This window comes from Panthera tigris, chromosome E3 (assembly GCF_018350195.1).
Source record: "Panthera tigris isolate Pti1 chromosome E3, P.tigris_Pti1_mat1.1, whole genome shotgun sequence".
In the NCBI taxonomy this organism is placed as follows: Eukaryota; Metazoa; Chordata; class Mammalia; order Carnivora; family Felidae; genus Panthera; species Panthera tigris.
This window is the reverse complement of record NC_056675.1, coordinates 22,591,030-22,608,643: the sequence shown is the minus strand read 5'-3', so window position 1 is coordinate 22,608,643 and position 17,614 is coordinate 22,591,030. Positions and strand designations below refer to the sequence as shown.

Here is a 17,614-nt window from a genome sequence, read left to right as displayed (position 1 = left end):
CAGACCCACTGGGCTACTTGTAATCACCCCCCATATCCCAGAAGAGCCATCAAGAAGGGTTTGAAGGATAACAATCCTCTGAAGCTCTGCTGTGTAGCAGTGCTTCCCCTATTTGACGCTATTCTGCAGGGGGTTGCTGAGTGTCTGTTTTGTGCCAGGAACACCGGAGGAGGGAAGGGAATAGTGAGGTAACAGTGCTCATTCCCTCACATGGAAGGTGCTTTACTGTACAGCCAATCCTTGAACAACAGGACTTTGAACTGCTGTGCGGGTCGACGTATATGTGGATTATTTTTCAAGAAATGCAGTCCAGCATTGTAAATGTATGTTTTCTTCCTGATGATTTTCTTCTTTTTTAAAAAAATATTTATTTATTTATCTTGAGAGAGATAGGAGGGGAGAGGCAGAGAGAGAGAGGGAGAGAGAGAATCCTAAGCAGGTTCCATGCTGTCAATGCCAAGCCCAACATGAACAGTGAGATCATGACCTGAGCCGAGACCAAGAGTCGGATGCTTAAGCAACTGCACTGCCCAGGCGCCCCTCCTTATGATTTTCTTCATAACATTTTCTTTTCTCTAGCTTACTTTATTCCAAGAATACAGTACAGAATACATATACAAAATGTGTGTTGATCGACTGTTTATGTTACGGTAAGGCTTCTGGTCAATAGTAGGTCAGTAGTAGTTATGTTGTGGGGAGTCAGAAGTTATATGCAGATTTTTTGACTATGTCAGGGTCAACGTCCCCGAACCCCCACGTTGTTCAAGGGTCAACTCTACATTCTTTCATTCGCTCATCATGCATTCAACCCACATGGTTGCCAACACTGGGCATCAATGTTTTGCCAATCTAATGGGTGGAAAACTATCTTGTATTAAATCCTGTTTCCCAGATATTCATGAAACCGGGCATATCTTCATATGCTCCTTGCCCATTTGTATTTCTTTCTCTGGAAATTTCCTCTTTGTATTACTTTGTTGCCTTTTCCTAGTGGGATTCTTATTGATTGATAGTAGCTGTCTTTATATATTGTGGATACGAATCCCTTATCTGTGATATATGTTGAAAATAGGTCCCCCTGGTCTGTCCTGTGTCATTCCTTCCTGCTTATGACTTCTTTTGCCATGCAAACCTTTCATGCTCCTACAGTCGAATGTGTTGTCCTCCATGAAGCTTCTAGCTGCTTCTCCTCTGCCGTAGAACTTACTACACTGATTGGTAGTGAGCTGCTCCCCTGCCCAGCCATCAGACTGAAAAACTTGAGGGCAGGAACTGCATTTTATTTTTCTATGTCTCTTTGGGGACTGGTGCAAGTCTGGGCACAGAGTTTTGTGCCTGAATGAGTTTTTTCTTTCTTCCTTCCTTCCTTCCTTCCTTCCTTCCTTCCTTCCTTCCTTCCTTCCTTCTATCACTTCTTCTCCTTCCTTTTTTTTTTTTTTCTTGCTGAAAACAGGTTTCATGCCTGAATGAGGGAGTGAATGAAAATCTGTGTGCTGCATTCACTGCAGAGATGGGGGTGAGTCAGGGAGTGAATCACAAGCTCTTCTCTGGCTCAGCTGACATTTCAAAAGCCCGGAGCAGAGAAGCATCCTCCCCACCCCTTATTCCAGGGGATGTTCTCCCTTCCTGAGCAGACACAGTGGGGTTGTGTGTGTGTGTGTGTGTGTGTGCACACACACACACGTAGAGGGTTTATCATTTGGAACTCTGAGTGGTATCATGTTCTGTGAATGTGTGAACAAGGCTTTAAAAATCTCTGAGAGGCTCCGTGGATGTGTGTGGGTGTTGGGGGCTGAGGAGAGAGGGAGAGAGGGATTGGGAGGGGTGTTAAGAATATTTGCAATGTATTGCTTTTGCCGCTGAGAGGATGGGGCAGCTGGAGGGGAGTAAGCAGCTCTGGGGACATCCTTGTGAGCAGACCCCCTGAAGTCTCTAGATCTGTGGCCATGTGACACTCTTGCTTGCCCATGCGGGCGGCCCATGTCCCTGTTGCTGAAGGCACTTCCGTTTAGTTCCCTGGAGGCTTGGCTTCTCCATTGCCATTTTTTCTGGAGCGGTGGAGAGTGCCAGTTAGGTAGTTAGACCCAAATAATGTGAAATGTGCGAAAAAGTAGTAAATATTTACCGTACCTTTTGTGGAGCAGGTTATTGCCATGGAAATGCTCCGCTTACAGATCTGGGTAATGGAGGGAAGCTGGCCCAGGCGCTCTGGGAGCCCTGGGATGCGAGACCACCTGCACTGGCAGGTGTAGGAGCGAGCGCGGTAGGTTTAGAGTCTCAGTGCACCTGGCTGAGGCCGCAGACCTTGGTCCCCAGTCAGCTGTATGGAGAGGGCACGTGTGTATTGCTTACTACGTGCAGGATACTGTGAGTCTAATTGCAGGGACTTCGTCTTCACGCCTGCCCTCTGAGATGCCGTTGTCCTCCTGGTTTACTGAGGCACGGAGTTTGAAAACTACGTCGAAGGTACCCGGTCAACGAATGGCAGAGCTCCGTGACTGTGGTTCTCTACAGCCACAAAGCCATCTCTCTCGCCATGATTTACTCCAGAGAAAGCTAGCTAGCCGTCCATGGAGGTTTTCTTTTTCATCATTGAATTTGCTGCTGACATTTCGAAACCATAGACAGTTTCCAGCCTCGCTTGAAAATGTGGATGATCTGGCTACCAATGGTGGGGCTGCCTTTCCCTGGGGCCTGCTCCCCACTGGCCACCCTGTTTAGCAGGGACATCAGTGCTCCAGCCGGCACTGGGCAAAGCCCCGCTGCAGCTGGGAGAAAGCACTGGGCATCACACTCAGGGGCTGTTTTAATTAATTGCGAATTGTCTGCTGAGAGCTCATCCTGTTAGAAATTATGCTTAATTTTAGCTGTTGTTTTCATTTGCTGGTTAGAGCTTTTGAGATTATTTGATTTTCTTCCTGTGGTCTCAAGAGCTTGTGGGTGGTTGAGTGAAGATCTTCATGGCAGGAAAGGAAGTCTGCAACAAGGGGGCGCGGTGTGTTAGTGCATTCATTCATTTGTACATTCATTCATTCAGCGTATTCATTGAGCATTGCGTGCTGGACTTACAACAATGAATGATATTTGGTCTTTCTTTCAAGGAGCTGATGATCTAACTGGGAGACAGAATAGGCATTACAAAACAGTGTAGCAATGCCACAATTTGGGTACAGCCAGGCAATTCTGAGACTGTGTAAGAGGACATCTGTTCAAATCTTGGGGATAAGTCAGGGAGACCTTCTGAGAAGAGGTGTTATCTGTTGAGACTCAAAGATGGGTGGATTACAGTTAGCCAGGCAAAGAATAATCAGGGGAAGAATGTTTCAGGCCAAGGAAATAGCATGTACAAAGGATGGGAGGGGAGAGCGTGATGCATGTGGGCAATGCCTGAGAGTTCAGTATGGCTGGAGAGGGGTGTGTGTGTGTGTGTGTGTGTGTGTGTGTGTGTGTGTGTGTTACTGCAAGTCTTGGCATTGGAGAGGTCAGTAGGAATTGAGTCAATCTTTAGGTATATCACACAGTCGCTCATATCTCCTGAACCAAATTCTGCTGGACACAGGGCTGTTGGGTTGGTGGGTAGATAGCACCACAGGGTACTCTAGAACTGAATCTGGGGACAACATCAAGGGGATGTGGAGATCCTTTTACGGCCAAGGCTGACTTTATTATGTTTAGCTTAGTAGATCACCTCCCTCCTGGTGTGAATTGAGGACGTTTAGGAAGACTTCCCTACTTGTCTCCCCATTGCTTGAAATTCTGCTTCTTAGAATTATTTCTTTGGCCCTAAACTTGCTCTGAAGCCAGAAGGCAGTGAAATATTCCTGAGTGCTAGCTGGATTTTCAGGTTGCAAAGGAAGACTTGTCTGGGATACCTTAGATGGAGTGAGGGTTAGCTGCAAGATGTGATGGAGGGTAAAATGATCTCATCAACCACATGGTTATTCCAAGACCATGTACTCTGTTGGCCCTCACAGCTAAGGCTGTGGGTATCTATCCACGGACACTCTAGCTCACCAAAGCTATCTGCTTGTGTTCCTTATCTCTTCACCCAAGAGAGGCCCTGGTTGGTTTAATTTGGCACTGTCTGGTATGGAAAATTTATGCCAAGGCACCTCATCCATCCGTCCAGCCACTCAACCATCCACCCCTCCATCCATTCATCCATCATCCAGCCACCCAACCATCCAACCGTCCATCCATTCAGCCATGCATCATCCATCCATCCACTCATCCAGTTCTATACCACATGTTAATTGAGCACCTACTTATGTACTAAACACTATGCTAGATTCCAGGAGTATAGCAGTGAAGAGGACAGATACAGTCACTGCTCTCAGAGTCTACAGTTAGAGGGCAGTCAGACACTAAATGTGATGAATGCTATAAAAAGGACTAAGGAAATACATAAATCTAAGGCTTACTAAGTGGGGTATGGGTGGGCGGGCAGAAGGAAGCATCAGGCAAATCCTCCTAGACTAATTTTTTGACCACGGAAACTCTCTTAGTTTCATATGACAGGAGCCTCAGGGACTCTTGCAGAAAGAGCCTTCCACAGGGAATTCCTTAGAAGAGGCTGTGGGCTCTGTCTTTTCTTTAGGGTGGGTGGAGGTATTCTCTGGACAGTTCCAGCCCCAGAAGTTAAGGCTGCCTGTAACATCACATAAGCAAATGGGAAGATAAGGTCCTTGGCTCTGCAGTACCAGGTAAAGGGAAGTACTGGTCTCACCTGTCTGCTCATGGCTTTTAGCAGGAGCCAGTGAAACATTTACATCTCGCACCGTGGGCAAGACTTGGAAGTGTCACCTTATCTCGCCCTTTGTCACTCTGCCCTGAATTGTCTGTGATGATGAGAGCCTTCTGATGGAGGAGAACATGGTAGATGTGGGATGACCAAGGCCAAGAAGCAGGGGTCAGGCCAGAGATGGTTTGTTTCCTGCTGAAGGGCTAGCATGCAGTGGGTCGGATGGCCTCTGTACCACAGGGCTGAACAGAATTTTCGTTTGGATTTGAGCTTTGTTCCTACACTGACTTCTTGTGCCATAGAATCCTCCTTCATCAAATGGGAGTATCTCATACTCACTCATTCATAAGCTGATGTCTACGTTTAGTTTTTTTGTATTTTTTACAAAGTTTATTTATTTTGAGAGGGAGAGAAAGAATCCCAAGCAGGCCCTGTGCAAAGCCTGATGTGGGGCTCGATTTCACAAACCATGAGATCATGATGTGAGCCTGAATCAAGAGTTGAATGCTTAACTGACTGAGCCACCCAGATACCCCTCTTTTTTGTATTTTTTAATCACCAAAGATCTTTGTCTTTTTTGTCACCAAAGAAACACTTATTGGGGCGCCTGGGTGGCTCAGTCGGTTAAGTGGCCGACTTCGGCTCAGGTCATGATCTCGCGGTCCGTGAGTTCGAGCCCCGCATCGGGCTCTGTGCTGACAGCTCAGAGCCTGGAGCCTGTTTCAGATTCTGTATCTCCCTCTCTCTGACCCTCCCCCGTTCATGCTTTGTCTCTCTCTGTCTCAAAAATAAATAAACGTTAAAAAAAAAATTATTAAAAAAAAAACACTTATTAAAAAGAATGTAACAATGTATAACTATATATAGGTAATCTAGATAGAAAGTCTCTACCTTATAGAAACTACAGACTTAGCATTTAGGTGTATTATCCTGTGAAATCTTTTATGGGTAAATATAAGCAGATATTACTAATTAACAAAAATGAAATTATATTCTATATACATATTTACAGATTACTTTTTTTGGCCTGTTATATCAGATTTTTTCCTGTATCAGTACCTTATTTACATCTACCATTTATTTATTTATTTATTTATTTATTTATTTGAAAGAGAGAGAAAGAGCGTGACTGAACCACCCAGGCACCCCGGGATCTACCATATTTTTTAACGGCCATATTGTACTCCGTAATATGGTGGACACCACATTACTTATATTAATTTGTATTTGTTATTTGACCAATACCCTATTGATGGGCCTTTGGATTGTTTCCAGTTTTTTGTTTGTTTGTTTGTTTGTTTTGTTTTTATGATGAGCAGTGCAGGTATAAACGTTCTTGGGCACTTCAGTGAGGATTTCTGTAGAATATTCTTAGAAGTCGGGTTTTCAGGCAGAGGATGTGAGCATTTTCATTTGTAGTAGACGGTGCTAAATCGCTCTCCAAAAGGTTATGCCAATTTATGCACCCTCCAACAGTGCATGAAAGTGCCTCTTAGAAATGTCTTTTAAAAGATAAAATACCTATTGTTAAGCCATGAAGCACATTTCAAATAATTGCTGAAATTCTTCCAGCTGAGGGGTAAGAAAGTAGAGTCCCAGAGAGGACGGAAAGGTCTTGGGAAATGTGGGAATTCAGTGTATCAAAAGGTGACATTTTGGATCAGTGGGAAAAAGAATGGCTTATTTAAGAAGCGGTACAGGCATAATTGAGTGGCCGTGTGGAAGGATGCCAAGTTTGATTCTTAACTCACATCTTACACAAAAGTAAATTATAGGTGGGGTAAATTACAGACGAAGTAAAGATTTCAAAGTAAAAATAAGAAAGGAAAAGGTTAGACATTTTTTTCACTTTGTAAAAACAATTTAGCCTTTGAAAAGGGGAGTGTATTTATGAATTGCTGATTTAATTAAGAAATGCTAGGGGCGCCTGGGTGGCTCAGTCGGTTAAGCGTCCGACTTTGGCTCAGGTCATGATCTCGCAGTCCAGGAGTTCAAGCCCCGCATCGGGCTCTGTGCTGACAGCTCAGAGCCTGGAGCCCGTTTCGGATTCTGTGTCTCCTTCTCTCTCTGCCCCTCCCCTGTTCATGCTCTGTCTCTCTCTGTCTCAAAAATAAATAAACGTTAAAAAAAAAAAAAGAAATGCTATAAAAATTAGGGGCGCTGGGGTGGCTCAGTCGGTTAAGCGTCCGACTTCGGCTCAGGTCATGTTCTCATGGTCTGTGAGTTCGAGCCCCACGTCGGGCTGTGTGCTGACAGCTCAGAGCCTGGAGCCTGCTTCCGATTCTGTGTCTCCCTCTCTCTCTGACCCTCCCCCGTTCATGCTCTGTCTGTCTCAAAAATAAACATTAAAAAAAAAAATAAAAAAATAAAAGAAATGCCATAAAAACTAGACCTAGTAGACGCCATACAGTGGTACCCAACACGGATGAAGTAGAAGTTAATAAAGAAAAAAGTTTTAGGATGTACACATGTCTGGGAGACTGTGGTTAAGGACAGCGATACTGTAAGTTGTATTGTAAATGACATTGAATGAGAAAATAGTACACGTGTGGCCCCTAAACCTGGTGAGCTCTGGGAGAGCAAAGAAAAGGGAAGGAAATGTTGTTTTCTGTTTCTTTATTTTATTTTTTTATTGTTTTGAGAAAGTTCGGTACCCGCCCAAAGCCTCAGGTGTCCCAGGAGAGAGACGATGAAAACACAACATCAAAGCAAATGCTTCAGCTACAAGTTCTAGTAGACAGCAGCCGCTCTGTGCTTACTCCCTCCGTGCCTCTTCCCACTTGCGGCCTCTCGAAGTCTGAGTCTCTCTTGGGCTGCTCCCGGAGGTTTGTGGTAAAGTCCCTTTTCCTGCCCTTCACCTCTGTAGTTGTACCGCCGCTCGGATCAACCCCCAAAGACGCCCCTTTGTACTTTTCCCTTTTATTGAGCCATCACCAGGGTACTGTGGTCAACGAAATTAAGTGGACGGCCCCACTGCCCTGAAGTTCAAGGTTCCCATTATTCTGCACCTGCGGGGATCACTGATCTTAAATTTAGTAGTGAAGGTTCTGGAGTCAGGCGGACCTGGCTTCAACTGCTATCTCTCCCGCTTTCTAGCTGAATAACCTCACACAATTTCAAATTCTCCATTTCCTCATCTACAAAATGGTGATAAAATGGTGCTACCTCCCAGCATTGCTCTGAGGATTGCTGTTATCATTATTATTATGGTTTCGCCCCGCACTTGGCATTTAGAAAATGCTCCATGTCAGCTGTTTTGGCTACTGTTCTTTCTCCTCCCTCCTCCTCCTCCCCTCTTCTCCCTCCTCCTCCTCCTCTTCCTTTTTTTTTTTTTTTTTTTTTTTTTTTTTGCTATTTTAAGTGCCTTCTTACCAATGCCTGTAGAGATAGATTGATCTGGTGTCAGGGTTTAGGAGTGCTCCGGTTCACTCATTGCCATAGAGGTAAGCAAAGTGGGGGTTCAGGGCCACTGGACCCAGACTGCCTTCATTCAAATCCTGTTTTTGCCACTTCCTATGGTGTGCACCTCAGGCAAGTTACTTTCTTTGTAAAAGGAGGATAATAATGGAACCTATGTCACACGGTTGTTTTGCAGATTAAATGTATTAGTATTTGTAATATCTGTAAGGAATGTCTGGCTTATTGTAAGTGCTACACAGACATTTGTTACAATAAATACAAAATAAATAGTCTCACTTAGATATGTTGCTTACCCTCTGTGGATCAGGTCCAGGGTAAAGGAAACAGTAGGCTGAGAACCCTCGTGTGCTGTGTGCCTATGAGAAGCATTCTGCGGATCCGTCAGTGTTTGCCTTGGCTTCTTTCTATTTTCCTTTGAGAATCAACTGGCCAATTTTGAGGGAAGAGCCACAACTGTTGAGAAGCTGACACTGTGGGGGCAATTTCTGAGTCTCTCTTCCTCTCTACATTTGATCTTTGTTTTTTAAAGTTTATTTTTGTTTATTTTTGAGAGAGAGAGAGAGAGAGAGAGAGAGCACACAAGTGGGAGAGGGGCAGAAAGAGAGGGAGACAGAATCCCAAGCAGGCTCCGCACTGTCAGCGCAGAGCCCTATGTGGGGCTTGAACTCATGAACCATGAGATCATGACCTGAGCTGAAACCAAGAGTCAGTCAGACACTTAACTGACTGAGCCACCCAGGCGCCCCTGCATCTGATCTTTCTAAAGCTTTCACTTATGCAACTTCCAGGATAGGACCAAAGACACAGGATGAATGTACTGTTGCTGTTTTTGGGTTTTTGTTTTTGCTGTTTTGTTTTTAACAGTGGGCATAACTGATGTTTTACAAAGGGATGGGTGAAAAGGCAGCACCTGGCAAAAAAGCCTTTTTGCTAAATCGATGACTTTTGCACACCAATGGACACAAGCTTGCTTGCTGGTTGAATAGAATAGTGGTGATTCTCATTTATCCAGCCAGAGTGTCCTGGGTTTGCTGCTGTCCTCGATTGTCCGTCTGCATTCTCTGATGCCACTTCTTCACTGGGTCCCGTTTTCTCTAACTTTGTATATAGGAATCACTCCTGCAGCGGTCACCAAGAGTAAAAACACGGGCATACCTCAGAGAGGTTAGGGGTTCAGTTCCAGACCCCTGCAGGAAAGCAAATATTGCAATAAAGAGAGTCAAATGAAGTTTTGGGTTTCGCGGTGTATATAAAAGTTATGTTCACGCGATACTATAGTCTGCTAAGTGTACAACAACATGTCCGTAAAAACGATGACATCCCTCAATAGAAGCTTTTGTTGCTAAAAGATGCCGCCCATCATCTGAGCTTTCAGTGAGTTGTAAGCACCGATCGCAAGGTTGCCATCACATAGGAATGAAAAACTTTGAAATACTGTGAGAATGGCCAAAATGTGACCCAGAGACACAGAGGGAGCAAGTGCTGTTGGAAAAGTGGTGCTGACGGACTTGCTCGATGCAAGGTTGCCAAAACCTTCAATTCGTGAAAACACACGAAAAAACCCGTGGCCCACAATAGAGTGAAGAACAATAAAATGAGGTGTGCCTGTAGTTACCAGGGCTGTGGGAGCACTGTCTCCCAGGGGCCAGGCTAAGTACTGACTTGGATTTGTTTTCGCAGCAGTTCTAGGCGACTCCCCCCATTTCACAGATAGGACACTGAGGTGCAGAGGGTCGTGCTGAGGCAGACGCCGTTGGGGCGCATGGCCTTGCATTTCACTGCGTTCTGCCCTGACTCCCGCCTGGCAGCACCTGCATGTTTTTGCCTGAGGGCTCGCTCTGGCCCTCGGCGCATTCTGTCCACAGGTGTGCCGGGCTGAGGTGTGGGGGCTGGGGGATTTAATGCCCCCGCTCCCAGTCCAGGAGCAGCCCTCAGCCAGTGAGAGATGGGAGTTGGCTTGGGAACGCATCCTCCGTAGGCTTCCTTCTCCTCTCTGTCTTGCTTCGCAACCCTCTACCAGTGTTCCTGAACTCGCCTCTCAAATGAACGATTTGTACTTCCGCCCGCGGCTTAGGACCTGCTTCTGGGAGATTCCCAAACAATCGCACCAAGATCCTCACTAGATCCAACAGCCTTTATGTCTTCATCCTCCCTGTGGCCTTTGATACTATTGATGGCTTGTCGTATCTCGAAAACTTCCCCTTTTTGGGTTCTGTGACACCTGGTGAGATCGTCTCTGCTCTCGTGGCTACTTTCCTTCCTCGTTCACTGGTTCTTCTCTTTTCCTTGGCCGCCCGATTTTAGGAACCTCCAGTGTCGCAGTATTTCAGTTGCAGATGATGGTTCTGCAACTCAAAAAATACATTACTTGGTCACTTAATTGGGAATCTCGGGTATGTGGACTGGCTTCAGGGATGGTGGGATCCAGGTATTCAGGTGGTGACCAACCGTCTGACTCTGCCCGCATCATGACTCTGCTTTCCCGTGTATTGTTTTATTCTCGGGCATGTTCTTCCCTGATGAGGCAGTGGTAACTGGCGGATCCAAATTTATTTTCCAGCAACTTCCATTAGCTGCATCAATGCAATGGGAATACCTCTTACCTGAGAGTCTCTGTAGGAATTTTCCGTATCGTTTTCATTGGCCTGTGTTGGATCGTGTATACATCCTTAAACCAGTCTCAGTGGCCAGGAGGATTCGGTATTCTCGTCGGCCAAGCTGGGTTACCTAATCACCCTGGGAGCCAAGATAGAGTTAGGTCTGTCTGAACCACAAGGACTGAGAGTGGGAACAGGTGGTTTCCCTAAGAAAAACCAGAGTGCTGTGACATGACGGGATGGATGCCGGCCCGGCAGAAACATCGGATGTCCGAGTGCCAAGTCTCTGGGCCCAGCACTCTGCTTTTCTCTGTCTCTGTGGATTACCTCCCATTTTTGCTCTTGCAGACTCTGAACTCCTCTCTCCAGTCCTGACTTCACTTCTGAGTTATAGCTTCAGTTTCCCCATCCTCTTAAGTTAGGCATTTCCATTTAGTGGTACCATTCAGACCTGAAATTCAACATGCCCCAAGCGTGGCCACCTCCCACCTGGTTCTTTTCCTGACGTCTCTGTTTTTAACCATGGGGCCACTTGGGTTTCCATCTCTTTGCCCTCCCAGACTGGTTTCCAGCCATATTATGCTTCTTCTGGTTCCTTGAATGTTTTACACACTCTCTCTGGGTTTTTGCATGTGCTTTTCCTATTCTGGAACCCCTCTGGCATGCTCTTTGATTGGTGAATCCCCCTTCCCACCCCCCGCCCCCTGCTTTGGACCTTAGATGCTGCTGCTTCTTTTTTTTTTTTTTTAACTTTTTTTTTAATTTGAGAAACAGAGCATGAGCTGGGGAGGGGCAGAGAGAGAGAGGGAGACACAGAATCTGAAGCAGGCTCCAGGCTCTGAGCTGTCAGCGCAGAGCCCAAGGCAGGGCTTGAACCCATGAACCGTGAGATCATAACCTGAGCTGAAGTTGGACACTTCACCAACTGAGCCACCCAGGCACCCCTGGACCTTAGCTTCTAAGGGACTTCTATCCTGATTACCCTTCTCTGTCAAGTCTGGGTTAGATTTGTTTCCTCGTGCTCCACGACCACTTTGCTTCTGACCCAGACTTTTAACCGACCTGTTCTGTTGTCTGTCTTTTGACTCAGAGCAGGGCCCTGTCTGTCTTGTCTGCCATTACATCTTTAGCAGTCCGGACTTGTAATTATGAGCTTGTGCTAGTGTGTGACAACCAGGGCTTGAATCCATTCTGGCCCCCTTCTGAGCTGTGAGAACGTGGGCATGTTCCTTCAGCTCTCATCACACCTCAGTTTTCTCATCTCTCAAATGGAGATAATGAAAATCCGCCACTCACTGAGTGGCCGAGAGGAGTATGTAGTGATCTCGCAGAAGTGCTCAGCCTGGTCCCTGATGTGCGGTAAGCATTGAATGAGTGCTAACTATGATTATTTCTGCTTACTAGGAATATTACTGTACCTTATCCAGTGTCCAGCACATATAAAATTTTTTTTATGTTTACTTACTTCTGAGAGAGAGAGAGAGAGAGAGAGCGAGCCAGAGTACAAGTGGGGGAGGGGCAGAGAGAGGGGGAGACACAGAATCTGAAGCAGGCTCTAGGCTCCGAGCTGTCAGCACAGAGCCTGACACAGGGCTTGAACTCACAAACCAAGAGATCATGACCTGAGCCAAAGTCAGACACTTAACTGACTGAACCACCCAGGTGCCCCTAATTTATTATTAAAATTTTTCTTAATGTTTATTTATTTTTGAGAGAGAGAGCATGAGCAGAGGAAGGGCAGAGAGAGAGGGAGACAGAATCCGAAGCAGGCTCCAGGCTCCGAGCTGTCAGCACAGAGCCCAGTGCAGGGCTTGAACTCACGAACTGTGAGATCATGACCTGAGCTGAAGTGTCCAGCACATATAAATTCTCAGCCAATGATAGGTCTTATTATTGGTCCAGAACAGAACCCGGAAGCATAGTGGGGTTCACTGGATAGTTGAAACTTGCATTTTAGAAATTTGAAGAACAAAACGAAAAGAGTCTTTGACGCTTCCTTTGCTGCACATCAGTTAGGAGCAGCAAGCTCATTGTTTCCCTCGAGGTGGGGAGGGCAGTTTCCGTTGGGGGCTGGAGGCCATCCCCGTTGTGGAGGGAGGTGGTCTTGTCTGATGTCGCTGGGGGGCCCGGTTAGGTGGAGAGTCCCAGGCACTTGTTTGCCTGTTTGATCTAAGGGGGGTGGCCGTGCCTCTCCTGGGGAAGAACCTCATTAAGGTTAGCGAGGGGTGTGTTTCCGAGGAGTTCCAAGGGCTGCCTGGGGCTGCCACACAAGGTGTTCCCGTTTTCTCATTTTGTCTCAAGTAGATGTTGGTGCTGTCTACATGATGTTCCTCCTTCTTGCTGGCTGCGGGAATGGGTCCTCCTCGGGCCCTGCCCTTGGCTTGAGCCCTTCTCTTCAAACACTGCCCAGACATCATCCTCGCCATCAGCAAGAGCGGCACCTTCTCTCTGGCTTATCAAACATCCGCTGGCGACAGTGTGCTAGCACTTTGCCTGCTTCAGGGCTGCTTTGAGGATGAAAGGAGTTACCGGGCACCCGGATCCGTACTGTGAGCCTGTGGCGGCCACGAGCCCCCTGTGGTTCCTTCCACTGAAATCTTAAAGTTAAATAAAATGAAGAAAGTCAGGTTCTCGGCGACACCAGTCACATTTCAAGTGGGCGATGCAATGATTCCGTCCTTGCCCCACCTGCTCCTGGATGGTGCCGGTCTCGATCAGAGTCGCACGCCGTGGCTCGCGGATCCGCTGACTGGATTGCAAACAGAATTGTATGGAAACACAGCCGAGCCTGTTTGTTTCTGTGTGTGTCATCTGTGGCTGCTTTTGCGCTCCCAGGACAGAATGGAGTCGTGGCAACAGCTACCGTGTGGTCTTGCAGAGCCTGAAATAATCACTCCTTTATCCTTGAAGGAAACGTTTGCCGACCTCTGGTCTAGAACATTGCCTGACACTTGATGCTGCTAAGTAGATGATTTCTATTTTTTATTTATATAAAAATAACGTAACTTTACTTCTCTAAAGAGCCTTTCCAAGTAGGTCTCGTTCCCTCCATCCCGGATGAGAAACTGGGACGGGGATTTTATACCAGAACCTCCAGGAGGGCAAGACCTCCTCAGTCTTGTTTGTCATTTACTCTGCTGTCTGGGGCAGCGCCTGGCCCACAGTAGACATTCCGTACATGGGTGGTGTGCAAGGAATGGGTAAATAAATAAATTCCTGACTTTCTGAGCAGAAAGAAAAATCCGATCAGCTCCATCATACTGATGAGGAAACAGAGGCCCTTCAGAGGGATGTTGCCTGGGCAGGAGGTGGCGTAGCTGGTGTGAGCGTAGAGCTTGATCTCAGGCTGAGGCAGTCTGCTTGTTTTCTAAACCTTCCGTCCCACCCCTCCGCCCTCTCTGGAAGCTGCCGACATGCAGAGAGGGTACGTCCCCTGTCCCCGCTGCAGCCAGACATTTGTTTATCGCGCCCTTCCCCCCTTGTCCAGCCGCTAACTTCAGCTGCTGTGTGGCACCCTTGGGCTTGACACTCCCTTTCTGCTGCCATGTCACCACGAAGCTCTGCTGCTCTACTGCTGAGGCTCTTGGGTCCAAGTAGGTCGGCCAAGCTTGAACGATCTCTCTCGGCCACTGCAGCCCCAGCATCCGAGTTGACACCATCTGTGATTTGATATGCCTGTCTCAGCAAAACAAAGAGGACCGGGGGGGTATCTTTAGCCACGAAGCCAGAGGCTGAGGGGAACTGTGTTTTTTGAAGCACCTTCTCAGATGGCTTCTCCCGGAAGTGTCTGCTTGAAGCGGCTTCCCGCTGAATCACGTTGAACATGCGTTCAATGAATCTGGTCTGTCACTGCTCACAGCCATCACGTCACAGGATCCCATCTCTTTGCACTGGAAGTCGTTTCTTTGGGGCTGTGAAGACTAGAGCCACAGGGTCTTTCACGGCCTGGCTTTATCATCACGTGTTTATTTTGCACGTGCTGTGGGGCTGGGCCGCCGGGTTTTGAGTCTTCCTGCCTTCTTCTACCTGCTGCTACATAATCTTGGATGAGTTCATTCACCTTCCCCTGCCTCACTTCCTCTTCTGCATAGAAAGGACAACAGTGAGACCTACCATATGGCTGTTGGGAGGATTAAAAGAACCGACCCGTGCAAAACATTCAGAATGGCGCTTGGCTCATGGTACCTGCTCCAAAAGGGATGATGATGGTGGTGCTGGTGGTGGTGGTGATGATTCCCTGTTCTGGATCTTTCATTTCCAAGGAGCAGGGGCTATGTATTACCTGCCTTTAAATCTCTCACTAAGAGTTGGGGGTCTGCAGAGGCCTGGAAAGGCAATTAACAAGGGACTTAAACCCAGTAGGGATTGCTGGTAAAGTGGAGAATAAAGTTTGCCTTTTACTCATGAGTCAATTACTCATTCACTCACAACATGTTCGTTGAGTATCTTGCGTGTGCCAGACATGGTTCTGGGCATGAGGATACAGCAGCAAATGAACCAGACAAATCCCCTGCCCCCTTGGACTTCACATTTTACTGAACTCGGGTCCATCGGCCTTGTCACCGTGGGAGAATATGGACCCATTGGTGCTATAACTTCTAATTTGGGGAAACGAAAGCCAGCAACTTGGATTTTTAAAAATTGTAAGCTCTCCTATCTTATACGTATTGGCAGTGGTTTCATATCGTTTTATGAAGCACAGCGCAGAGGGAGCCCAGGAGCCTGAGGGCCACCAGTTTGCAGCCCCTGCTGTGAGACATGCCTGCAAATGGCTCTGGGGCGAGAGGTGCCTCTGCTCTGCAAACCGGCAGCTGTCTGACTTCATTCAAGGTCAGTGGCGCAGAGTGCCTCCTTCCTCTCTCACGTGCGGAGATTCTTGTGGTCTTTTCTGCCCGCAGCGCAGATGCTGCTGCTATGCTGCAGACTGTGGGCAACGGGTCCGAACACTTCTTCTCTCATCCTTCCTTTGGACAGCAGGTGTAGCTGGGTTCCCAGCCCCCAAAGAGCAGACAACAAGGGAGACAGAAGCAGCTTCCTGGTTATCGCCTGCGGGAGGCATAGGATGGTGGCCCAGATGCGGAGAAAATGCGCTGGGTCGGGGAAGAAGCCCTTGAAGCCAAGGAATTGTTGCGGAGAAAATGCGTTGGGTCGGGGAAGAAGCCTTTGAAGCCAAGGAATTAATTATCTTTGTTGCCTGACTCTTTTTTAAAAGTGGAGAATAGATCTAAAAGCCTGTGTGGGAAGGACTGGGAATAGGACTGAGGTGCAAAGAACTTTAGGGTGCAGTCAGGAACAATTTCTAGCAGCAGGAGGTTTCTGGAGAGTGAGTGGTGAGGTTCCCGGGAAAACGTGAGAAATAGTCATGGAGCTACTTTTTGTTTGCACAGTGTTTGCTTTTACGTGTGGTTATAAGTGGGGCATGTGCCCTCTGGTTTGCCTCAGTCCCCACCACTCCCTATTGTACTTTATCCACATTCTTGACTCATTTATGCCACTGGCCCTGCCTTCAGAGGACTTAGGACTAGTCCCCCCTACTCTGAGGAAAGCTGCACGGCAGAGTGCTGGAGACAGTGGGCTCTGGGCTCAAACCCATCTGTCTGATCTGCCTTTTACTAGTGGTGTAACTCTGGGCAAGTTGCTCTCTCTGTGATTATACCTGCAGGATCCTAGCAGCAAACAGAAATCACTTGGGTGGCTTGAGTGAAGAAACCTTGATGGGATTATTTAACATCTCTCAGGTGGAAGAAGCAAGTGGAGGAAATAGTCTGGGGTCTATAGAGCTGAGGATGAAGGGACCACCAGCAGGTATGGTGGTTCTGGAGGGATGCGACTGCTTCCCACATGGCAGAATCAAGGCAAGGAGGAAAGGGAAGAAATACCCCAGCCTCTCTCCTCTCCAGTCACCTGTCGGTCTCACCCATTGGCTGAGCCCAGTTGGAAACCCAGAGGCAAGGGGAATTGGGTTGATTCTGCAGGGGTCAGCCTCCCAGGGCTCAGAACACAGCAGTCAGGCGAAGAATGGATGTGGAGGGAAGATGAGGGGAAACCTGCACACTGATCCTCAGTTTCCTTATCTTGAAAGTGGAAGCGGGGCGCCGGGGTGGCTCCATCGGTTAAGTGTCCGACTTCGGCTCAGGTCACCATCTCGCAGTTTGTGAGTTGGAGCCCCGCGTTGGGCTCTGTGCTGACAGCTCAGAGCCTGGAGCCTGTTTCAGATTCTGTGTCTCCCTCTCTCTCTGCCCCTTCCCCACTCACTCTCTGTCTCTGTCTGTCTCTCTCTCAAAAATAAATAAACATTTTTTTAAAAAAAGCAAGTGGAGGAATTAATATGGCAGCCTGCCTCAAATGGTCATTGGGAGGGTGAAAGTACTCCCTCAGGGACATGCCTAGTAGATAGTAAGTGCTCAATAAAGCTGAGGCTCAGTGTGGGTCTCAAGCTGTTCCTAGGGAATAAGGGTCCAGAGAAGAGGGTTCTTCACCCTCCTTTCCCTGCAGTGGTGGCCTGGAATGAGTGCTTTGTTTCGAGGAGTATGAGCTGGAGGTATAGTGGGTAAGAACAAAGACTCTGGAGTCTGAGAGCCTGGGTTCTAGTCTGACTGTCACTTACTGACAGGTTACTTAGCTTCTCATGCCTCGCTTTCCTCATCTGTAAAATGGGACTATTAGTAGTTCCTACATCATTGACTTGTGGGGATTAAATGAGTTTATCTATGTAAAGAGCTTAGAACAGTGCCTGGCACATAGTAGGCATTTTATCAATATTGTTAGTTATTGTTGTTGCCATCTTTCTCCTCCTCCTCCCCTCCTCCATCATCATCATCATCATCATCATCATCATCATCATCATCACTTATTA

General features: G+C 47.3%; 1 protein-coding gene across 6 annotated transcripts in view; it reads left to right on the top strand.

The window, feature by feature from the left end:
• The window catches only part of PRKCB (protein kinase C beta), a 330,403-nt gene that overhangs the window by 97,671 nt on the left and 215,118 nt on the right, over positions 1–17,614 (top strand). The window contains exon 1 of one of the 6 annotated variants that reach the window (XM_042971554.1): positions 13,764–15,588. The exons of the other annotated variants lie outside the window; for them this stretch is intronic. Within the exon in view, the coding sequence (XP_042827488.1) occupies positions 15,450–15,588 (139 nt within the window). The 5' untranslated portion in view covers positions 13,764–15,449. Of the gene's footprint in view, positions 1–13,763; positions 15,589–17,614 lie in introns of those variants that run through there. 6 annotated transcript variants of the gene reach the window in all.